We start from the raw sequence: 15,608 nt of genomic DNA on the forward strand, positions 1-15,608 counted from the left end.
AAAGATACCTCCCCAGTTTTCTATGGTGGCTGTGCCAATTTACATTCCTATTAACAGTATGTAAGTGTTCCACTTTATCCACACCCCTCCAGTGTTTTTGTTACTCTCTGTGGTTTGAAATTTAGCCATTCTGATAGTCATGAGATGGTTTTGATTTGCATCTCTCTGATGGCTAGTGATGCTGAATGCTTTTCATATATCTGTTGGTCATTTGTATTTCTTTTGGAACTTTCTGTTGAAGTCCTTGGTCCATTTCTCAACTAAAGGATTGTTTTGTTAAGGTTAAGATGCTGTTACATTTGGACTATTTCTCTTTGGTCAGATAGGTGTTTTACAAATATTTTTCCCATTCTGATATCTTTTCACGCTGATATTTTGTTTACTATACAAAGAGGGATGGAAAGATAAAATGAGAGAGCTCTTCATCCAGTGCTTCACTTCCCAAATGACAACAGTTCATACTACACCAGTCTGAAGCCAGAAGCTTCTTCCAGATGGGTGCAGGGGTCCATGCGCGTAGGCCATCCTCTGTCACTTTCCCAGGCCATCAGCAGGGAGCTGGTTCATAAGTGCGGTACTTGGGATTTAAACTGACACCCATGTGTAGTGCCAGTGCTGCAGGCAGAGGCTTAGTTCAGTAAGTCACAGCACTGGTTCTAGTCTCAGGTCTAAAATTAGGTTGTTGACTCATCTTGCGTTGATTTTTGTACATAGTAAGAGATATGGATCTAATTTCATTCCTCTGCATGCATGTATTCAGTTTTGCCCCCACCATTTGTTGAAGAGATCATCCTTACTTTACTATATGTTCTGAGTACTTTTGGTAAAAATCAGTTGGCTGTGTTTATGTGGATTAATTTCTGAGCTCACTGTTCTGTTCCACTGACATGTGCATGAGTTAAGCCAATACAAAATTGGTTTTCTTTTCTTTTTTTTTTAAACTGTCACTTTTCAAATAATTATATCTTCAAATGGAGGATATCTTTCTCTCCTTCTAACTCTTGATTTTCAGATAAATAAATTTAAAAATATATTCTGAGTGTATAATGGATGATATGTAGAGATAGAATTGTGTGTCCTTGTTAAAATTTATAAAAAGAAACACCTTGTAGGTCAGTGAATTAAATTGCTGCTTGGAACATGGTGTCCTGTGTTGGGGCCCCTGGGATCACATCTTGGCTCATCTGCTTCTGATCTAGTCTCCTGCTGTGGAGCCCGGGAAGGCAATGGATGATGACTCAAGTGCTAGTCCCTGACACCCAGGGATGACAGTTCCTGACTCTGGGCTTCGGCTGGCCAGACTTTCACAACTATTTGGGTAGTGAACTAGGAAATAGAAGAGCTCTCTCTCTATCTGTGCCTTTCAAAAAGATTTTATTTTTTTATGAATGTTTTTAAAACCAAATCTTGTCTTCAGAAGTAGGGCTTTGCATGAGGTTGGTTACTACTATTTTTACCTGATTTATTGCATTTGTAGAAAAGCCCCTAATAATTATTTTTTTCACAGTCGGCCAGCAGTTGCATTAATTCGAAAGTTAATAGCTGTACTAGAATCTATCGAACGTCTACCTCTCCATTTGTATGATGCACCAGGATCTACGTATAACCTCCAGGTAACCATGTAAAATGTAGTAGCTTGTGTTGTTGAATGAGTCTATGAACAGTGTTACATATTTTTAAATTTTTAATAGTGAATTAAAATAAGAGTGATTCTGTTTAAAAATGTTAGCTAAAATGTCATTTGAGCAAATCACTGTGAAATAAATCACATTTACTCAATAAGTCATATTTGGTCGATTATAAATACAAAGAGATATTTTATCCGTGTGAGGGAAAAAAGGGCAATTGATTCTTTATGTTTTGGAATGATGAGTCCTCTGTCAGTCTGTTTGGGCTGCTGTTACAAAATACCTTAAACTAGGTAATGTTTAAACAGTAGAAATTTTTTTCTCACAGTTCTGACTGCTTGGTAGTCCTTGCTCAGAAAACCAGCTAATCTGGCATTTGATGAGGGCTTTTTAGTGGTGACCTCACAGGGAGAAAGGAGCAAGGCAGCTTCACCAGGCCTCTTCTGTAAGGGTCAGTCCTTTCCTTACGGCTCGTCCCTTGTGGCCTGATCACCCCCCAGCACCTCTGCACCAGGGAGGCAGCATGGACACTACAGCAAGTTCCTTTCTTGTCTCTGCTAAGTCAACATTTGGGGGGTGAGGGAAGTAAAAGTGTTTTAGCAATGATGGTTTTTCATGTATTTCTGTATGACATGGGTTGGAGACAGATCTTCTAAAATCTTTGCTGTTATCTCTTAGTCATGTGGTTTTATAATGTGTTTCTCCCTCCTTTTATTCAGTCTGTGTGTATATTCTGTTTCAATTATTCTTTTGTTAAAAGCTAGGCTGTAGTTGCGAACAAGCAAAACAAATTTTTTACTGTTAATATCCCAGCTCGCATCTTCTGTGGATAGCGTTAGAAGGTCCTGCTTTGAATCTTGCCTTTATCCATTCTTCCCTGCATTCCGGGAAACAGAAAACTTGGTTGTGAATATACCGTTCTAAGAGACTAAAGCTGAAATCAGTGTTCACTCAAACAAAACTTGTCATACTCCTAAGAGTCATGTTGTGGAAGCCAGTGAACTTCCAAACTAGAGTGCTTTATCAGAAAGTTACATACAAGTTGTTCCCACCTGAAGTGATATATATATATATATATATACATATACATATTAAAAGTTGGAAGGCTACTTTGTATTTTATTTCACATAGAATGATAGAGCAATGAAATAAGTCTCAAACTGGAAATTCACCTGCTTATTCAGTGCTAGGACACCAACATTTTTTATTACACACTTTTCACTTCAGGAGACTGCAACATCCAGAGAGAGGAAAACCAGGAAAATATCCTCTGGTAATTTTGTAGTTCACTATGTTCCCAAAATACACATGTAAGAAATAGTTAAGATTGGTATAGAAATAAAGCAGTCTGAAATTAGTAGTCCTATACTTTTTATTTACTCAGATATATTGGATTAAGGGATATCTTTTAAAAGTTTTTTTACCTTAGCATAATAATGTATTCTAGCTTTAAAGAAATAAGCTAATCAGCTTTTCAAAACAGTTACCTGTAAAAAATTATGAGTTAGAGCCACAGATTTGATGGTTCTGTTAAAAATATTTCAGAATAATTGTTAAAACTGTCCATTTCAGCTTGTTTAGACATTCTAGGAAATGAAATACTGTTTTTTCTTAATCACCAGTATTATTTATTCAATGGATTTTAAAAAATATTTACTAAAAAAAAACGTTTTCATTGATCCTTCCATTATAATTATGCTTTATAAAAATTCAGTCATTGTGGTTTTGTAATGTGTCACTTTTATAATTCTGAGAAAACAGTATTTTCTAAAGCATTTTGATTGTTTCTGTGTAGATACTGACAAGAAGATTACGATTTCGGTTGGAACGTGCACCTGGTGAAACTGCATTGATAGATCGGACTGGCAGAATGTTAAAGATGGAACCCTTAGCTACAGTAGAATCTCTGGAACAGTATCTCTTGAAGATGGTGAGCCTCTGGCACAGGCATGATGTGGATTAGCCTGTGTGAGAAGTGTGTTCCAGAGTTAAGCAGTGGAATTTCATCCACTAGTTTCGTTTCCAGGAGTCTTTTAAGAAAATACTTGAGTTTCAGGTGTTTGGCATAGTGGTTAAAGCAGTGGCTGTCGTGTTCATGGCCTGCAGTGGATAGCCCGTATTTGATGCTCAATTCTGGCTCCTGACTTTGGCCTCAGCACTACCAGCCATCCTGGGCATTGGGGAATGAACCAACCAATGCAATCTCAGTTTCTGTGTGTTCCCTTCACCCCCACCACTACTTCTTGAATAAAAGTTTTTCAGTAAACTTTAAAAAAACATGTCATCTTACCATACCATAAATGCTTCCTACATAAAGAATGTTTATAAAAGTTCTTTGCAATATTAAAACAGGGAACAAAACGTTAAAGACAGCCAACAAAAGAATGTTAAGTAGATAAATCTTAAAATCTGTTAAAATTGTCTTTATATAAAATCATTTTCATTAACTTGAATATTATATAACTGTTGGTAGTAATGGAAAAATCAAGACTTATTTACTGATATAGTGAACTGAAGAAATACATTATTTGTAGTGCTTATTTAGATTTCGTGTATTTTATACTTTAAAAAATATAGTTTATTTAAATGACAGATATAGAGATCTTATATGTGCGTGTTTATTCCCCAGATTCCTGCAGTAGCCAGGACTGGGACTTGGCCAGAGCCTGAAACTAGGAATTCAAACTGGGTCCCCCACATGGGTAGCAGAGACCCAAATCCTTGAAACATTAGTGTCTTTTGCCTCTCAAAATACACATTAGTAGTAAACTGAAATTGGGAACTGAACAGGGATCTGAACCGAGGCAGTGTGATACGGGCTGCAGATACCCAGGCGACATCTTAATCACAACACCAAATGGCTGGTCGCAAATGTTTTTTAATGTACATTTGTTACAATGAGAAGAAAATACGTCATCTGGAAAATGTGGGTAATTTAAAAATAGCATTATTAAGGTACATGTTTCCCCTTTTTTGGTTTAGGTGGCAAAACAGTGGTACGATTTTGACCGATCTTCATTTGTATTTGTTCGAAAATTAAGAGAGGGCCAAAATTTTGTATTTCGACACCAGCATGATTTTGATGAGAATGGAATCATTTATTGGATTGGGACAAATGCAAAGTAAGTGATTCTGTTTATGCTAGAGTGACACTATTTACCTGGAGAAAAAAAATAATAGGTGGTAGAATAAAGCTATTAATTACTTGTTGAAAATGCTAAAGATTTAGTAATTTCATCTTATGGATTAAATTTAAGATACCCAAATTCCTGCTTATAACAAAAAAAAAGCCTCAACCTACTAATTGTATAATTTTATTTGATTTAATGTGATTTTATAATTTTGAGAAGTTGTGGACAAATGTAATTATATTCACATTGTTATTTGTTAATTTTTCTTTGTTTTCATGTAGAACTGCATATGAGTGGGTAAATCCAGCTGCTTATGGACTTGTAGTAGTAACATCATCAGAAGGAAGAAATCTACCATATGGTCGCTTAGAAGACATATTAAGTCGTGATAATTCAGCTTTAAATTGTCATAGCAATGATGACAAGAATGCCTGGTTCGCCATAGATCTGGGTCTCTGGGTGGTACCATCAGCTTATACGCTTCGTCATGCTCGTGGTTATGGAAGGTCTGCACTAAGAAATTGGGTTTTCCAGGTATCCAAAGATGGACAGAACTGGACTTCTTTGTATACCCATGTTGATGACTGCAGTCTCAATGAACCTGGGTTAGTTGAGGAGTCTTTGCAAATTGGAAAACTCAGTAAAATGTTTTTAGGACTGTGTACTCTGGAGCTCTCTTTGTAGAATATTCAAACAAGTTTTTCTTTCCTAAAAACATCACCTGTTACATACTTTAGGTATTACAGCTATGACTTCATACCCAAACATTGTCAGAAGTTTTAGATTAAATATCAGTAATAGAAATAACATATATTTTAAGTTTATTATGTATTTGTATGTGTATATAACATATACTAAAGGAAACAAAATATGGAATTAGCTTTTTATAAACCATATAACATCATACAAGTAAATGTTTAGCAATACCGTGTCTATTGCTGATTGTAGAATTATGTTTGTTTTTATACGTTCTTAAATTTTAATTGTTGATCACATTAATTTTTAAGGACAGGAGACCAGTTGTGTTTCTGAAAAACATAGTTCCACTAAGTTTTAACATTGTATTATGACGTATTTCAAGCGTGGAATCTGAATTAGTTAAGTTTTGATTTGCTTTTGATTTATAATGAGAAGAGCTTCTTAACATTAGGATTAGTTCATAATGTATCCATGCTTTAACCTTGAAATTTTAGTGCATCATTTAATGAAAACTCAAGAAGTAAACTTTTCATCTTAAAAATACATTTCTTACACTGTTAGCTTTATTTTATCTTTGAATTATGTCAACCAGAAATCATTTAACTTATGTGTCAAGTTAATAACATACGTTAAATTTCACTTCTGACCTGTTATCTTTTTCTTATTCATTGATTTCTTTATTCTTTAGTGAACTGTTTCTTGAATTTGAAAAGTTGATGTTTTTCTAAAGTTCTCTTTAGTGTAAACATTCTCACCACCTTAAGTATCTGTTTTAAAAGACTACATAATTCTCTAACATGTGTGTAGGTCAACTGCAACCTGGCCTCTTGATCCACCAAAGGATGAGAAGCAAGGGTGGCGGCATGTCAGAATTAAGCAGATGGGGAAGAACGCTAGTGGACAAACACACTACCTCTCACTGTCTGGATTTGAACTTTATGGCACTGTAAATGGTGTATGTGAAGATCAGCTAGGTAAGGAGATGCTGTGAAGTTTTTTTAACTTACTAAAACAATTATATTTATAAAAAGTGATTTGGTTTACATTCTTCCAATTTATCCCCTATAGGGAAAGCAGCTAAAGAAGCAGAAGCTAATCTTAGAAGACAGAGACGTCTAGTACGCTCCCAAGTTCTAAAATACATGGTTCCAGGAGCTCGTGTTATTAGAGGCCTAGATTGGAAATGGCGAGATCAAGATGGTAGCCCACAGGGAGAGGGCACCGTCACAGGCGAGCTGCACAATGGTGAGTAGGGCTCAGCACTTGTTTGGAAATCTAGTATTATAAAGTGGTAACTCTTCTCTTTTTATCTTAGGATAATTTGTAAGTTACATAAATGTATCAGCAGTATAAATACTTGTAGCACATTAAAAATGAAAAAACATTTAAATTGGATTTTCACCAAAAATTTATTGCTGATAATTTGAATGGACTTTATCAAGCTAGTATAATTGAATAACTTCGTAACCTTCCTCCACTTTTTTGCCCCCTTTTCTAATTTATTCTAATGCTTTTTGTGGTCCTTAATTTCTCATACTTTTGGTTAGTCTAAAAGAAATGAAACAATATTTTTCTGCTAAGTTACGTAGAAAGGAAAGTGTTAGCATTTTCCTTATGACTTTTCAATCAAACATAAAACAAGAAACACAGCCTCTTTATTTTTTACCAGATTATAATTATTTCCTAGTGTTTCTTTGTCTTCAAGGTTTTGCGGGAAGTTGGGGTGGGGTGGATTGTACTTAAGCCTTCATGCTTTATAAGGGTTGTTGCATAAATCAAATTTATTTTTAACCTTTGATGTAGATTTTAAATACTTATCCATACAATAAATTTCTATTCCCAAAGCAACTCAAGTAGATTTTGCTTGAAAACTACAAGACTACTTTATTAACAGATAATTTCCCTAAGAAGCAGTGGGAAATCAGTTTTGGCTTGCATTAAATAACTAATGCATTTGTATTTTTACTTAGAACAGGTATTTTAACAGCTGTAAAAAAATGACATTGCTTAGGAAAATAAGTACCATTAAATCTCTTAACATTTAATAATTTATATGATACAGACATTTGTTTAAATGAACTTTTTTTCTTGGTTTTAAATTCTATTTTTCAAATAACCACATTATCAAATGCATTTCTGTAGCCCTAAAACGTAATGCAAATAAATCATTGTAATCAAATTAAGTTTACAGGGAGCCAAAATTCTTACATACCAGTGACAGTTGAGATGACAATGCTGCCATTTAACAAGTTTTAATTACCTGTTATTCTATGTCCTATAACTTGTTTTGATCTTGTTGAGGTATGTGGTTTGATAAGAGAAAGCTAGTTATGGACACGTGAAAGCAGCTGGGTTTCCTCTGGATGGGATCAAATAAAGCAACTCAGAAGAAAATGGAAATCTTGCTTTCAGGAAATAACATTTAAGGAAGTTCTATTTTTCTGCTGATTATCAGATGTGGAGATTAAATTTTGGCTTAAAGCCTTTCTTTCTGAGAGGGTTTTTAGCTTTTAAATACTATGTGATAACAAGTGTTAGGATCCCATATGTTTGTAGGTAACAAATTTACAATAAATTTTGGTAAGTGCTCTGAAATAAACTATTATTATATTCCCAGACCAGCTAATGGAATACAAAATTTATTTTTATTTGAGATATGTTTTTGAAACTTTTCTTTTCTCACAGTTTTCTGTGTAGCAGAAGAGATAGTTAAATGTTGGTTCTTCAAAGGTTATTTCATCATACATAGTAAGTTGAAGCAATTGAAATCTCATCTAAGCTACTTACATAGATTTGGGGCAGTCAGTTTTTCTTTCAAAGCATTGATATGCAGTTAATCCCTACAGGTAATTCACTATTACTTATATCCTCTACACTTCATCAAAAAGTGAATGATTTGGTGGAGGGATGGGCAGCAGGGTGTGTGGGTAGGTATATATGCTGTATCTTATCCCATATGCATAGGGGTAAAGTATTATAAAGTTTAATAAAGCTTCTTATACTTTTTTTTAATGTGATTTTTGGTGTGTTTTCCTGTAGAGTAGTTAGCTTAAAGCATTAAAATAAGACTGCTAGGTTTCTGTTAATTTTCTTTCTGATAGGCAAGTTTTTGTAAGTTAAATTACCTTTTATAGGAAGATTAAGCATCATCTTCCAAATATAAGTAAATATAGACTGAATATTGTGCACATTAGTTCTTCATGTATTATTAGCTTTTGCAGATAGGGTCTAGTGAGATAATTCATTGTGTTTTTTAAATTTTATTTTTAGAATTTTTTGTGCTTATTCAACTTTATGCAATGCAATCATAAGAGAACAAAGTAACTACTGAACTTTGAGAACACAACCGAAATGCTAACTTAGTGTTTTATTGGAGCTGGCGATCTAAAATTTTTGTTGTAATAAATGTATATTTTGTCTGTCATTTATGGAGTTTAGCTTAAACTTAGAAATTAATGGTAAGCCAGAACTTTTTTCTAGAAAGAAAATATGACGATATAATCATACTCGGTAATTTTAATGTTTTGCTTATTCCATTTATTTGCTGATGTTTCAATATTTTACCAATTGTATCAGTCTTTAAATTTCAAGTTTTTCCATTTAAAAGTATATGTAAACCCAACCCAGACATTGTTTTTAAATAAAACTAGATTGAATAGAAATATAGTGAGTGAAGGGAAGACTTTCAGTTATTTCCCATGAACTTTATGTACAGTGCTTGTTTTTTTTTCCTTAACATAATCTTACTGTGAGGCTTTCAGCTAGCTAGCCTAATTTTGTATAGTCTAGTAATGTTTCAGTTGATTGGTGTTCAGAACTTAACATTTAACTTGGCAGAACTTAAGTGACTAAAGAAATTCAGAGAAGTACAGCTCTGATGAAAAGCTGATCCCATATTGTGGAGCTACTGTCTGACCGCTCCTCTCTGCTTTCTGCTGGGTCTCACAAACTCCTGTCCCTTTCCAGGCTGGATTGATGTCACCTGGGATGCTGGTGGCTCAAACTCTTACCGTATGGGCGCAGAAGGAAAATTTGACCTCAAGCTTGCACCAGGGTACGACCCTGATACAGTGGCATCACCCAAACCTGTTTCATCCACTGTTTCAGGCACAACGCAGTCATGGAGCAGCTTGGTGAAAAACAACTGTCCAGACAAGACCTCTGCTGCTGCAGGCTCCTCAAGTAGAAAAGGAAGCAGCAGTTCTGTGTGTAGCGTGGCCAGTAGCAGCGACATCAGCTTGGGTTCGACCAAAACGGAACGGAGATCAGAAATTGTATTGGAACACAGTATAGTTTCAGGAGCTGATGTCCATGAACCAATTGTTGTTCTTTCATCTGCTGAAAACGTCCCTCAAACAGAAGTAGGGTCATCTTCCAGTGCAAGCACCAGCACCTTAACAGCGGAAACGGGAAGTGAAAATGCTGAAAGGAAGTTAGGCCCTGATAGTTCTGTTCGTACTCCTGGGGAATCTAGTGCAATATCCATGGGAATTGTTAGTGTTAGCTCTCCTGATGTTAGTTCAGTATCTGAATTAACTAATAAAGAAGCAGCTTCACAGCGACCCCTTAGCTCTTCTGCAAGTAACAGACTGTCAGTGAGTTCCTTGTTGGCTGCTGGGGCCCCTATGAGCTCTAGTGCAAGTGTACCTAACCTGTCCTCAAGAGAAACATCTAGCTTGGAGAGTTTTGTAAGGAGAGTGGCAAACATAGCACGGACTAATGCCACGAACAACATGAATCTAAGCCGAAGCAGCAGTGATAACAACACTAATACTTTGGGGAGGAATGTGATGAGCACAGCAAGTAAGTGAGCTTTTCCTTATGGAACCCAATGTTTGTTTCCACTTTTAGGAATGCAAAGTAGGGTCTCTTGTTCAGAACATTCTGACTGCAGTATATTTAACTAGATCATTAAACATGTTAAATACAACTACATCAAATCTAGCATTTCAGAATACAGATCAACTGTGGTAGTCTCATTCTGAAAGGACAAAATAACATTTTTTGGTTTTCCACTCTTCTGTAATAAATGGTTAAAGTTGCATGAAGAAATACAAGATTTATTAATATTCTACAGTCCATTAAACCAAAGCATCACACTGGTCTAGGTTTTACTTAGGCCCTAATTTTATTTCATTTTCTGAAAGTTATTTAATTCTAATTTAAGCTACTTATAAATCAAGGTAATTTTCTTGAAAAATACATTGGGAATAATTTCATTACTTGAGATTATAAAAAGCTAGACTTAATATTTTATAAAAAGTAATTGCTCTAAAAATAAGACTTTTTAGTTGGATTTCAGTTGGGTTCCCAAAGTTGTTCAATTCAACATTTCCAATGTTAGTGCTTATATGACCTCTTTAAAAACAGTTAAAATTTGCTCTTTCTGAGGTTCCTTTAGTGCTGCCGTTTGGACTGATTTGCTTTGTTTCTTTCCTTAGCTTCTCCTCTTATGGGTGCTCAAAGTTTTCCTAATTTGACCACACCTGGTACTACATCAACAGTGACTATGTCCACATCCAGTGTCACCAGCAGCAGCAATGTAGCCACAGCAACAACTGTTTTATCAGTGGGTCAGTCGTTAAGTAATACCTTAACCACCAGCCTTACGTCAACCTCCAGTGAGAGTGACACTGGTCAGGAAGCAGAGTATTCCTTATATGGTAAGTTGCAGTTGAGAATTAAATATGTGTAGAATTTTTTATAGTGAGATTTGTATTATGTTTTCTCTTGGGGTATTTTAAAATTTGGGCTTAAAAAGTTTAAAAATCCCTTTTACAAATATATCTTCAAATAAGATGAAAAAACTGTGTAATGTGAGAGGTTATTAAAATTACGTTTATATAGAGCCGGCATTGTGGCACAGTCTGTTAGGCTGCTATCTGCAGCACTGGCATCCCAAATGGGGGCTGGTCTGTTTCCTGGCTGCTCCACTCCAATCTAACTCACTACTGAGGCATCTGGGAGAAGCAGAAGATGACCCAGTCCTTGGGCCCCTGTTCCCACGTGGGAGACCTGATTGACATTCCTGGCTTTCTGGCTTTGGCTTGACCCAGCCCTAGCCATGTGGTCATTTGAGGGTAGAGGGTCTTGAGCTTAATGTCATTCCCTTTCTCTACTCCCCTCCTTTCTTCCCCAACTCCTCCCTTCCTGTCTTTATGATTCTGCCTTTCAAATTGATAAGTAAATATTTTCTTTAAAAAAATTATAAAGCAATAATCTAGAAATTTATTTACATCCTTCTTTATGTCTTTTATTGGTAGTGAAATTTTAATGGTAAACCATATTACAGAAAAGGTAGAAGAGAATTAAAACCAATTAGTCATGCCTTCCCAAATATCATTTGGTATGTGAAAATTAAAAATAAGATGAGAAAACTGACTCAAGTTAACACATCAGAGAAAGAATTTTTGTATATAAAGTTAGATTTTGTTCCTTAAAGGAGAAAAAAGTAGAATTGATTTAGTGGTTTTTTGGTTTTTTGTTTTGTTTTCTTTGATCACAATGAAAGTTACCGTCTAATTTCAAGGTTCCAAGGTTTTTTTTACCTGTTAGGAGTAATGCGTTTTATCAGATTTAAGCTGCCAAATTATAAGGCATAACTCTTTTTTGTCACTGAGTAAAAAATGTTGCCAAGTATCGATTCTAAGATTTTAGAATGTGAAAGTATTGGGGCCAGCATTGTTGTATACCTAGTTTTATCTCTGCCTGCACCACTGACAATCCATGTAAGAACCAATTTGCATCCCAGCTGTTCCACTTGCAGCCGCTTACAGGTCCTTGTTGATATCTCTGGGAAAGCAGTGGAAGATGGGCCAAGTACATAGGCCCTTCCCTCCCGTGGGGATAGGTGAAACTCTTGGAGGAGCTCCTGGCTCTGCAGCCATCTTGGGAGTGGACCAGTGCATGGAAAGTCTCTCCCTGACACACACACACTCACTGTTTCTTTCTGTTTCCCTCCATGTAGATGAAAAGTCTCTCTCTCTCTCTCTTAATCTCCTCCTTTCTGTTTCCCTCCATCTCTGTCTCTTCCTTTCTCATGTTTTAAAGATTTATTTATTTTTTTGGAAAGGCGGATATTATGCAAAGAGGAAGATAGAGCAAGATGTTCTGTCCGATGGTTTACTCCCCAAGGGACCACAACGGCTGGAGTTAAGCCAATCCGAAGCCAGGAGCTCTTCCGGGTCTCCCTCGTGGGTGCAGGGTCCCGAGGCTTTGGGCTGTCCTCGACTGCTTTTACAGGCCACAATCAGGGTGCCGGATGGGAAGCAGGGCCGCTGGAATTAGAACCGACACATATATGGCATCTCAGCATGTGGAAGGCGAAGACTTTAACCACAACACTATCGTGCTGGACCCAAAATGAATAAGTCTTTCAAAAAAAATATTTGGCTCAGACGTCTGTAGTCTGGATTTGCAGGAATATAGAGAATATCCAGCGTTTTTACATTGTGTACTGATACTGTGTTAGAAAGGTTTTCCCGCCGTCTATGAACATTAAAAGTAATTTTTAAATATCCATCTGCTTATTTTCAATTCATTTGAATGAATAGATTGTCAGCATTTTCACTTGTGAGAAGTACAATATGACCTAATCTTCATTGGAATAACAGAGAGAGAGTCTAAGGATGAAAGAGAAGGGATTTCAGCTCACTGAGCTAGTACGTACTGGGCAATATGGATCATGTGAAAGGTGCTACTACACACTTTATTCCGTATATAGGTATTATTTTGAAGTAGTCATTATTAAACAGTCTGCCTGGTCTAAATCCAGATCTTACTGAATTTCTGTTTTCCTTCATAAAATCTTTTTTTCAGCTTACAGTTGTATTTTTATGTTTGCCTATAAAACGCTCGACTTCCTTATAGGTTCTGTGGGGTTTCAGACCATTACCATTTATATCTGATGCCTGATAGTTCTTGGAACATAGTGTGTGCTCAGTAGATGTTGGTAAAATGAATAACTTCAAAATATTTTATTTCTGCCGTATTGTTGCTTCCTGTGATATATTCAGAGAATGAAGATTGATTTGTAGTTTTTAACATAGCCTGCAGTAATTGACCTTTTGTATGGGATGTTGTGGATTCAGGCTTGTTTACAGCCATCCATTATGCTAAAGTATTTTCTGCCATGCTATGACTGTTACCCATTTTGACTTACTCTGTGTGCTGCTACAAAGGTACCATCACTGATTGTGATCTTTTCAGATTGTGCCTTTTCAATATTACTTTATGTTGTAAATCCTCAAACACAGAGTTACTTGGCTTTGTTAGTTGTATGACAGTAGATGGTTGATTATGTTTTCTAGATTTCCTTGACAGCTGCCGTGCCAGTACCCTACTAGCTGAGCTCGATGATGATGAAGACTTGCCAGAGCCGGATGAGGAAGATGATGAGAATGAAGATGACAATCAGGAAGACCAGGAATACGAGGAGGTTATGGTAGAGAGAGGGCCCAGTTCTCTTCTTTAAGATAAGATGTTAGGAATTGAAAGGGGTGGGAGGGTTGCTGGTGCCATGGCGTGGCAGACTAAGCTTCCTTCCATGGCACCAACATCCCATATGGGTGTCAGTTCAAGTCCCAGTGGCTCCACTTCTGATCTAGCTCCCTGCTAATAGCCTGGAAAGTCAATAAAGGATGGCCCAATGCTTGGAATGTTTGGGTCTCTGTACCCATATGTGGCACCCAAAGGAAATTCCTGGTTCCTGCCTTTGGACTGAGCATTTGAGAATGAACAAGTGGATGAAGAAACCTACTCTCTGTCCTTCTGACTCTGCATTTTAAATTAAAAATAAACAAATTTTAAAAAAGAGAAATGAAGGGAGGGCCAGCGTTTTGGTAAAATCTCAGCCTGCTATGTGGGTGGCTTCTAGAAAGCCAATTACTTGAACAGTCTTTGCCTTCCAAGGACCAAATTAACAGGAAGCTAGAATCAAAAGGGAGCCAAGAGTGCAATAGTGTCTTAATTACTAACCCAAATATTCACCCTTACTAATCTTCCCTTTTTTTTGGACTACCCTCAGTAAGCTGCACATCTTAGTAACCATTAACATCAGCTTATGAAGCATGTGCTATAATTTTTTTAATGGATGTGGTCAATTTTTTAAAATTTTTTTAATATACAGAGAGGAGGAGAGATAGAGTGGAAGATTTTCTGTCTAATGGTTTACTCCCCAGGTGACCACATCCAAAGCCAGGAGCTCCTAGCCTCCTCTGGGTCTCCCACACGGGTGCAGGGTCCCAAGGCTTTGGGCCATCGTCGATTACTTTTCCAGGCCTCAAGAAGTGAGCTGGATGGGAAGCAGGGCTGCCAGGATTAGAATGGGCATCCAAATGGGATCCCAGTGTGTTCAAGGCGAGGACTCCAGTAGCTAGGCCATCGCACCAGATCTCACCAATAAAATCTTTTATGCTTGTTTGTTTCTTGATACAATTTAGTTGGCCGTGGGCTCTCCCCACCACTACTAATCTTAAAGAATATAATCTTAATGATTGTTCAGTGAAAGGAGTTTTTAGTACTGGTTAGTAAGAAGTAGTTGTATATTTTGTTGTAAGTCCTTACACAGAGTAATAAGAGAAAAAGAAAAATAATTGACCTTATTATCAGAGTTAAAATTGAAAAATGGGGACCCAAACCTAAGCATTGTGATCCAGAGCTTTCAGTGTTTAACCACTATGGTTGTGTTTAAGTTGTGCCTGAAAATATCTGTTAGTATAACTTTCTATGTATTCTAAATTTTTTTTATAGATTGTTAAAAATAATGTATAACTGATAAATTTATCAGTTCATTAATGATAAGTTGAATTTTAATGGGTGAAGAAACCCAAAATCTCCCTTACTACTGGTTGCTTATAAAATTTATTAACATGCTTCTTTTGCAAGAAGCAAGTGAAAGAAGTGATGAATTTAAAATACTCAGTTTGTGTAGCTTATGAAGATAATTTGTTTTACTATTTATTTGAAAGAGATACAGGGAAAGAAAGAGAGGCAGAGAGGCAGGTTTTACATCTGATGGTTTACTCTGCAGACGTCCACAACAACCTGGGCTAGGCCAGAAACCAGGAGCTCCACTCAGATACCTATATAGATGTCAGGGACCCAGGTCCTAGGGCCATCTTGCACTGCTTTATCAGGCATATTAGCAGGA

The 15,608-nt window shown here is 36.4% G+C and overlaps 1 protein-coding gene across 7 annotated transcripts in view; it reads left to right on the top strand.

Moving 5' to 3' along the window:
* HECTD1 (HECT domain E3 ubiquitin protein ligase 1) overlaps positions 1 to 15,608 on the top strand; it is an 83,857-nt gene that overhangs the window by 45,329 nt on the left and 22,920 nt on the right. For 4 of the 7 annotated variants that reach the window (XR_005882663.1, XM_040970237.1, XM_040970236.1 and 1 more), the window contains exons 19-27: positions 1,508 to 1,613; positions 3,424 to 3,558; positions 4,611 to 4,750; positions 5,041 to 5,364; positions 6,266 to 6,432; positions 6,527 to 6,703; positions 9,425 to 10,261; positions 10,900 to 11,121; positions 13,768 to 13,901. Coding sequence is in view for 6 of the 7 variants with exons in the window: in XM_040970237.1 (XP_040826171.1) it covers positions 1,508 to 1,613; positions 3,424 to 3,558; positions 4,611 to 4,750; positions 5,041 to 5,364; positions 6,266 to 6,432; positions 6,527 to 6,703; positions 9,425 to 10,261; positions 10,900 to 11,121; positions 13,768 to 13,901 (2,242 nt within the window). In the remaining variant the exon portion in view is untranslated. The remainder of the gene's footprint in view (positions 1 to 1,507; positions 1,614 to 3,423; positions 3,559 to 4,610; positions 4,751 to 5,040; positions 5,365 to 6,265; positions 6,433 to 6,526; positions 6,704 to 9,424; positions 10,262 to 10,899; positions 11,122 to 13,767; positions 13,902 to 15,608) is intronic. The other 3 variants (XM_040970238.1, XM_040970240.1, XM_040970242.1) reach the window with 3 other exon arrangements.

The sequence above is a fragment of the Ochotona curzoniae genome, unplaced genomic scaffold, assembly GCF_017591425.1.
Source record: "Ochotona curzoniae isolate NIBS_2020 unplaced genomic scaffold, NIBS_Ocur_1.0 scaffold_4701, whole genome shotgun sequence".
Taxonomy (NCBI): Eukaryota; Metazoa; Chordata; class Mammalia; order Lagomorpha; family Ochotonidae; genus Ochotona; species Ochotona curzoniae.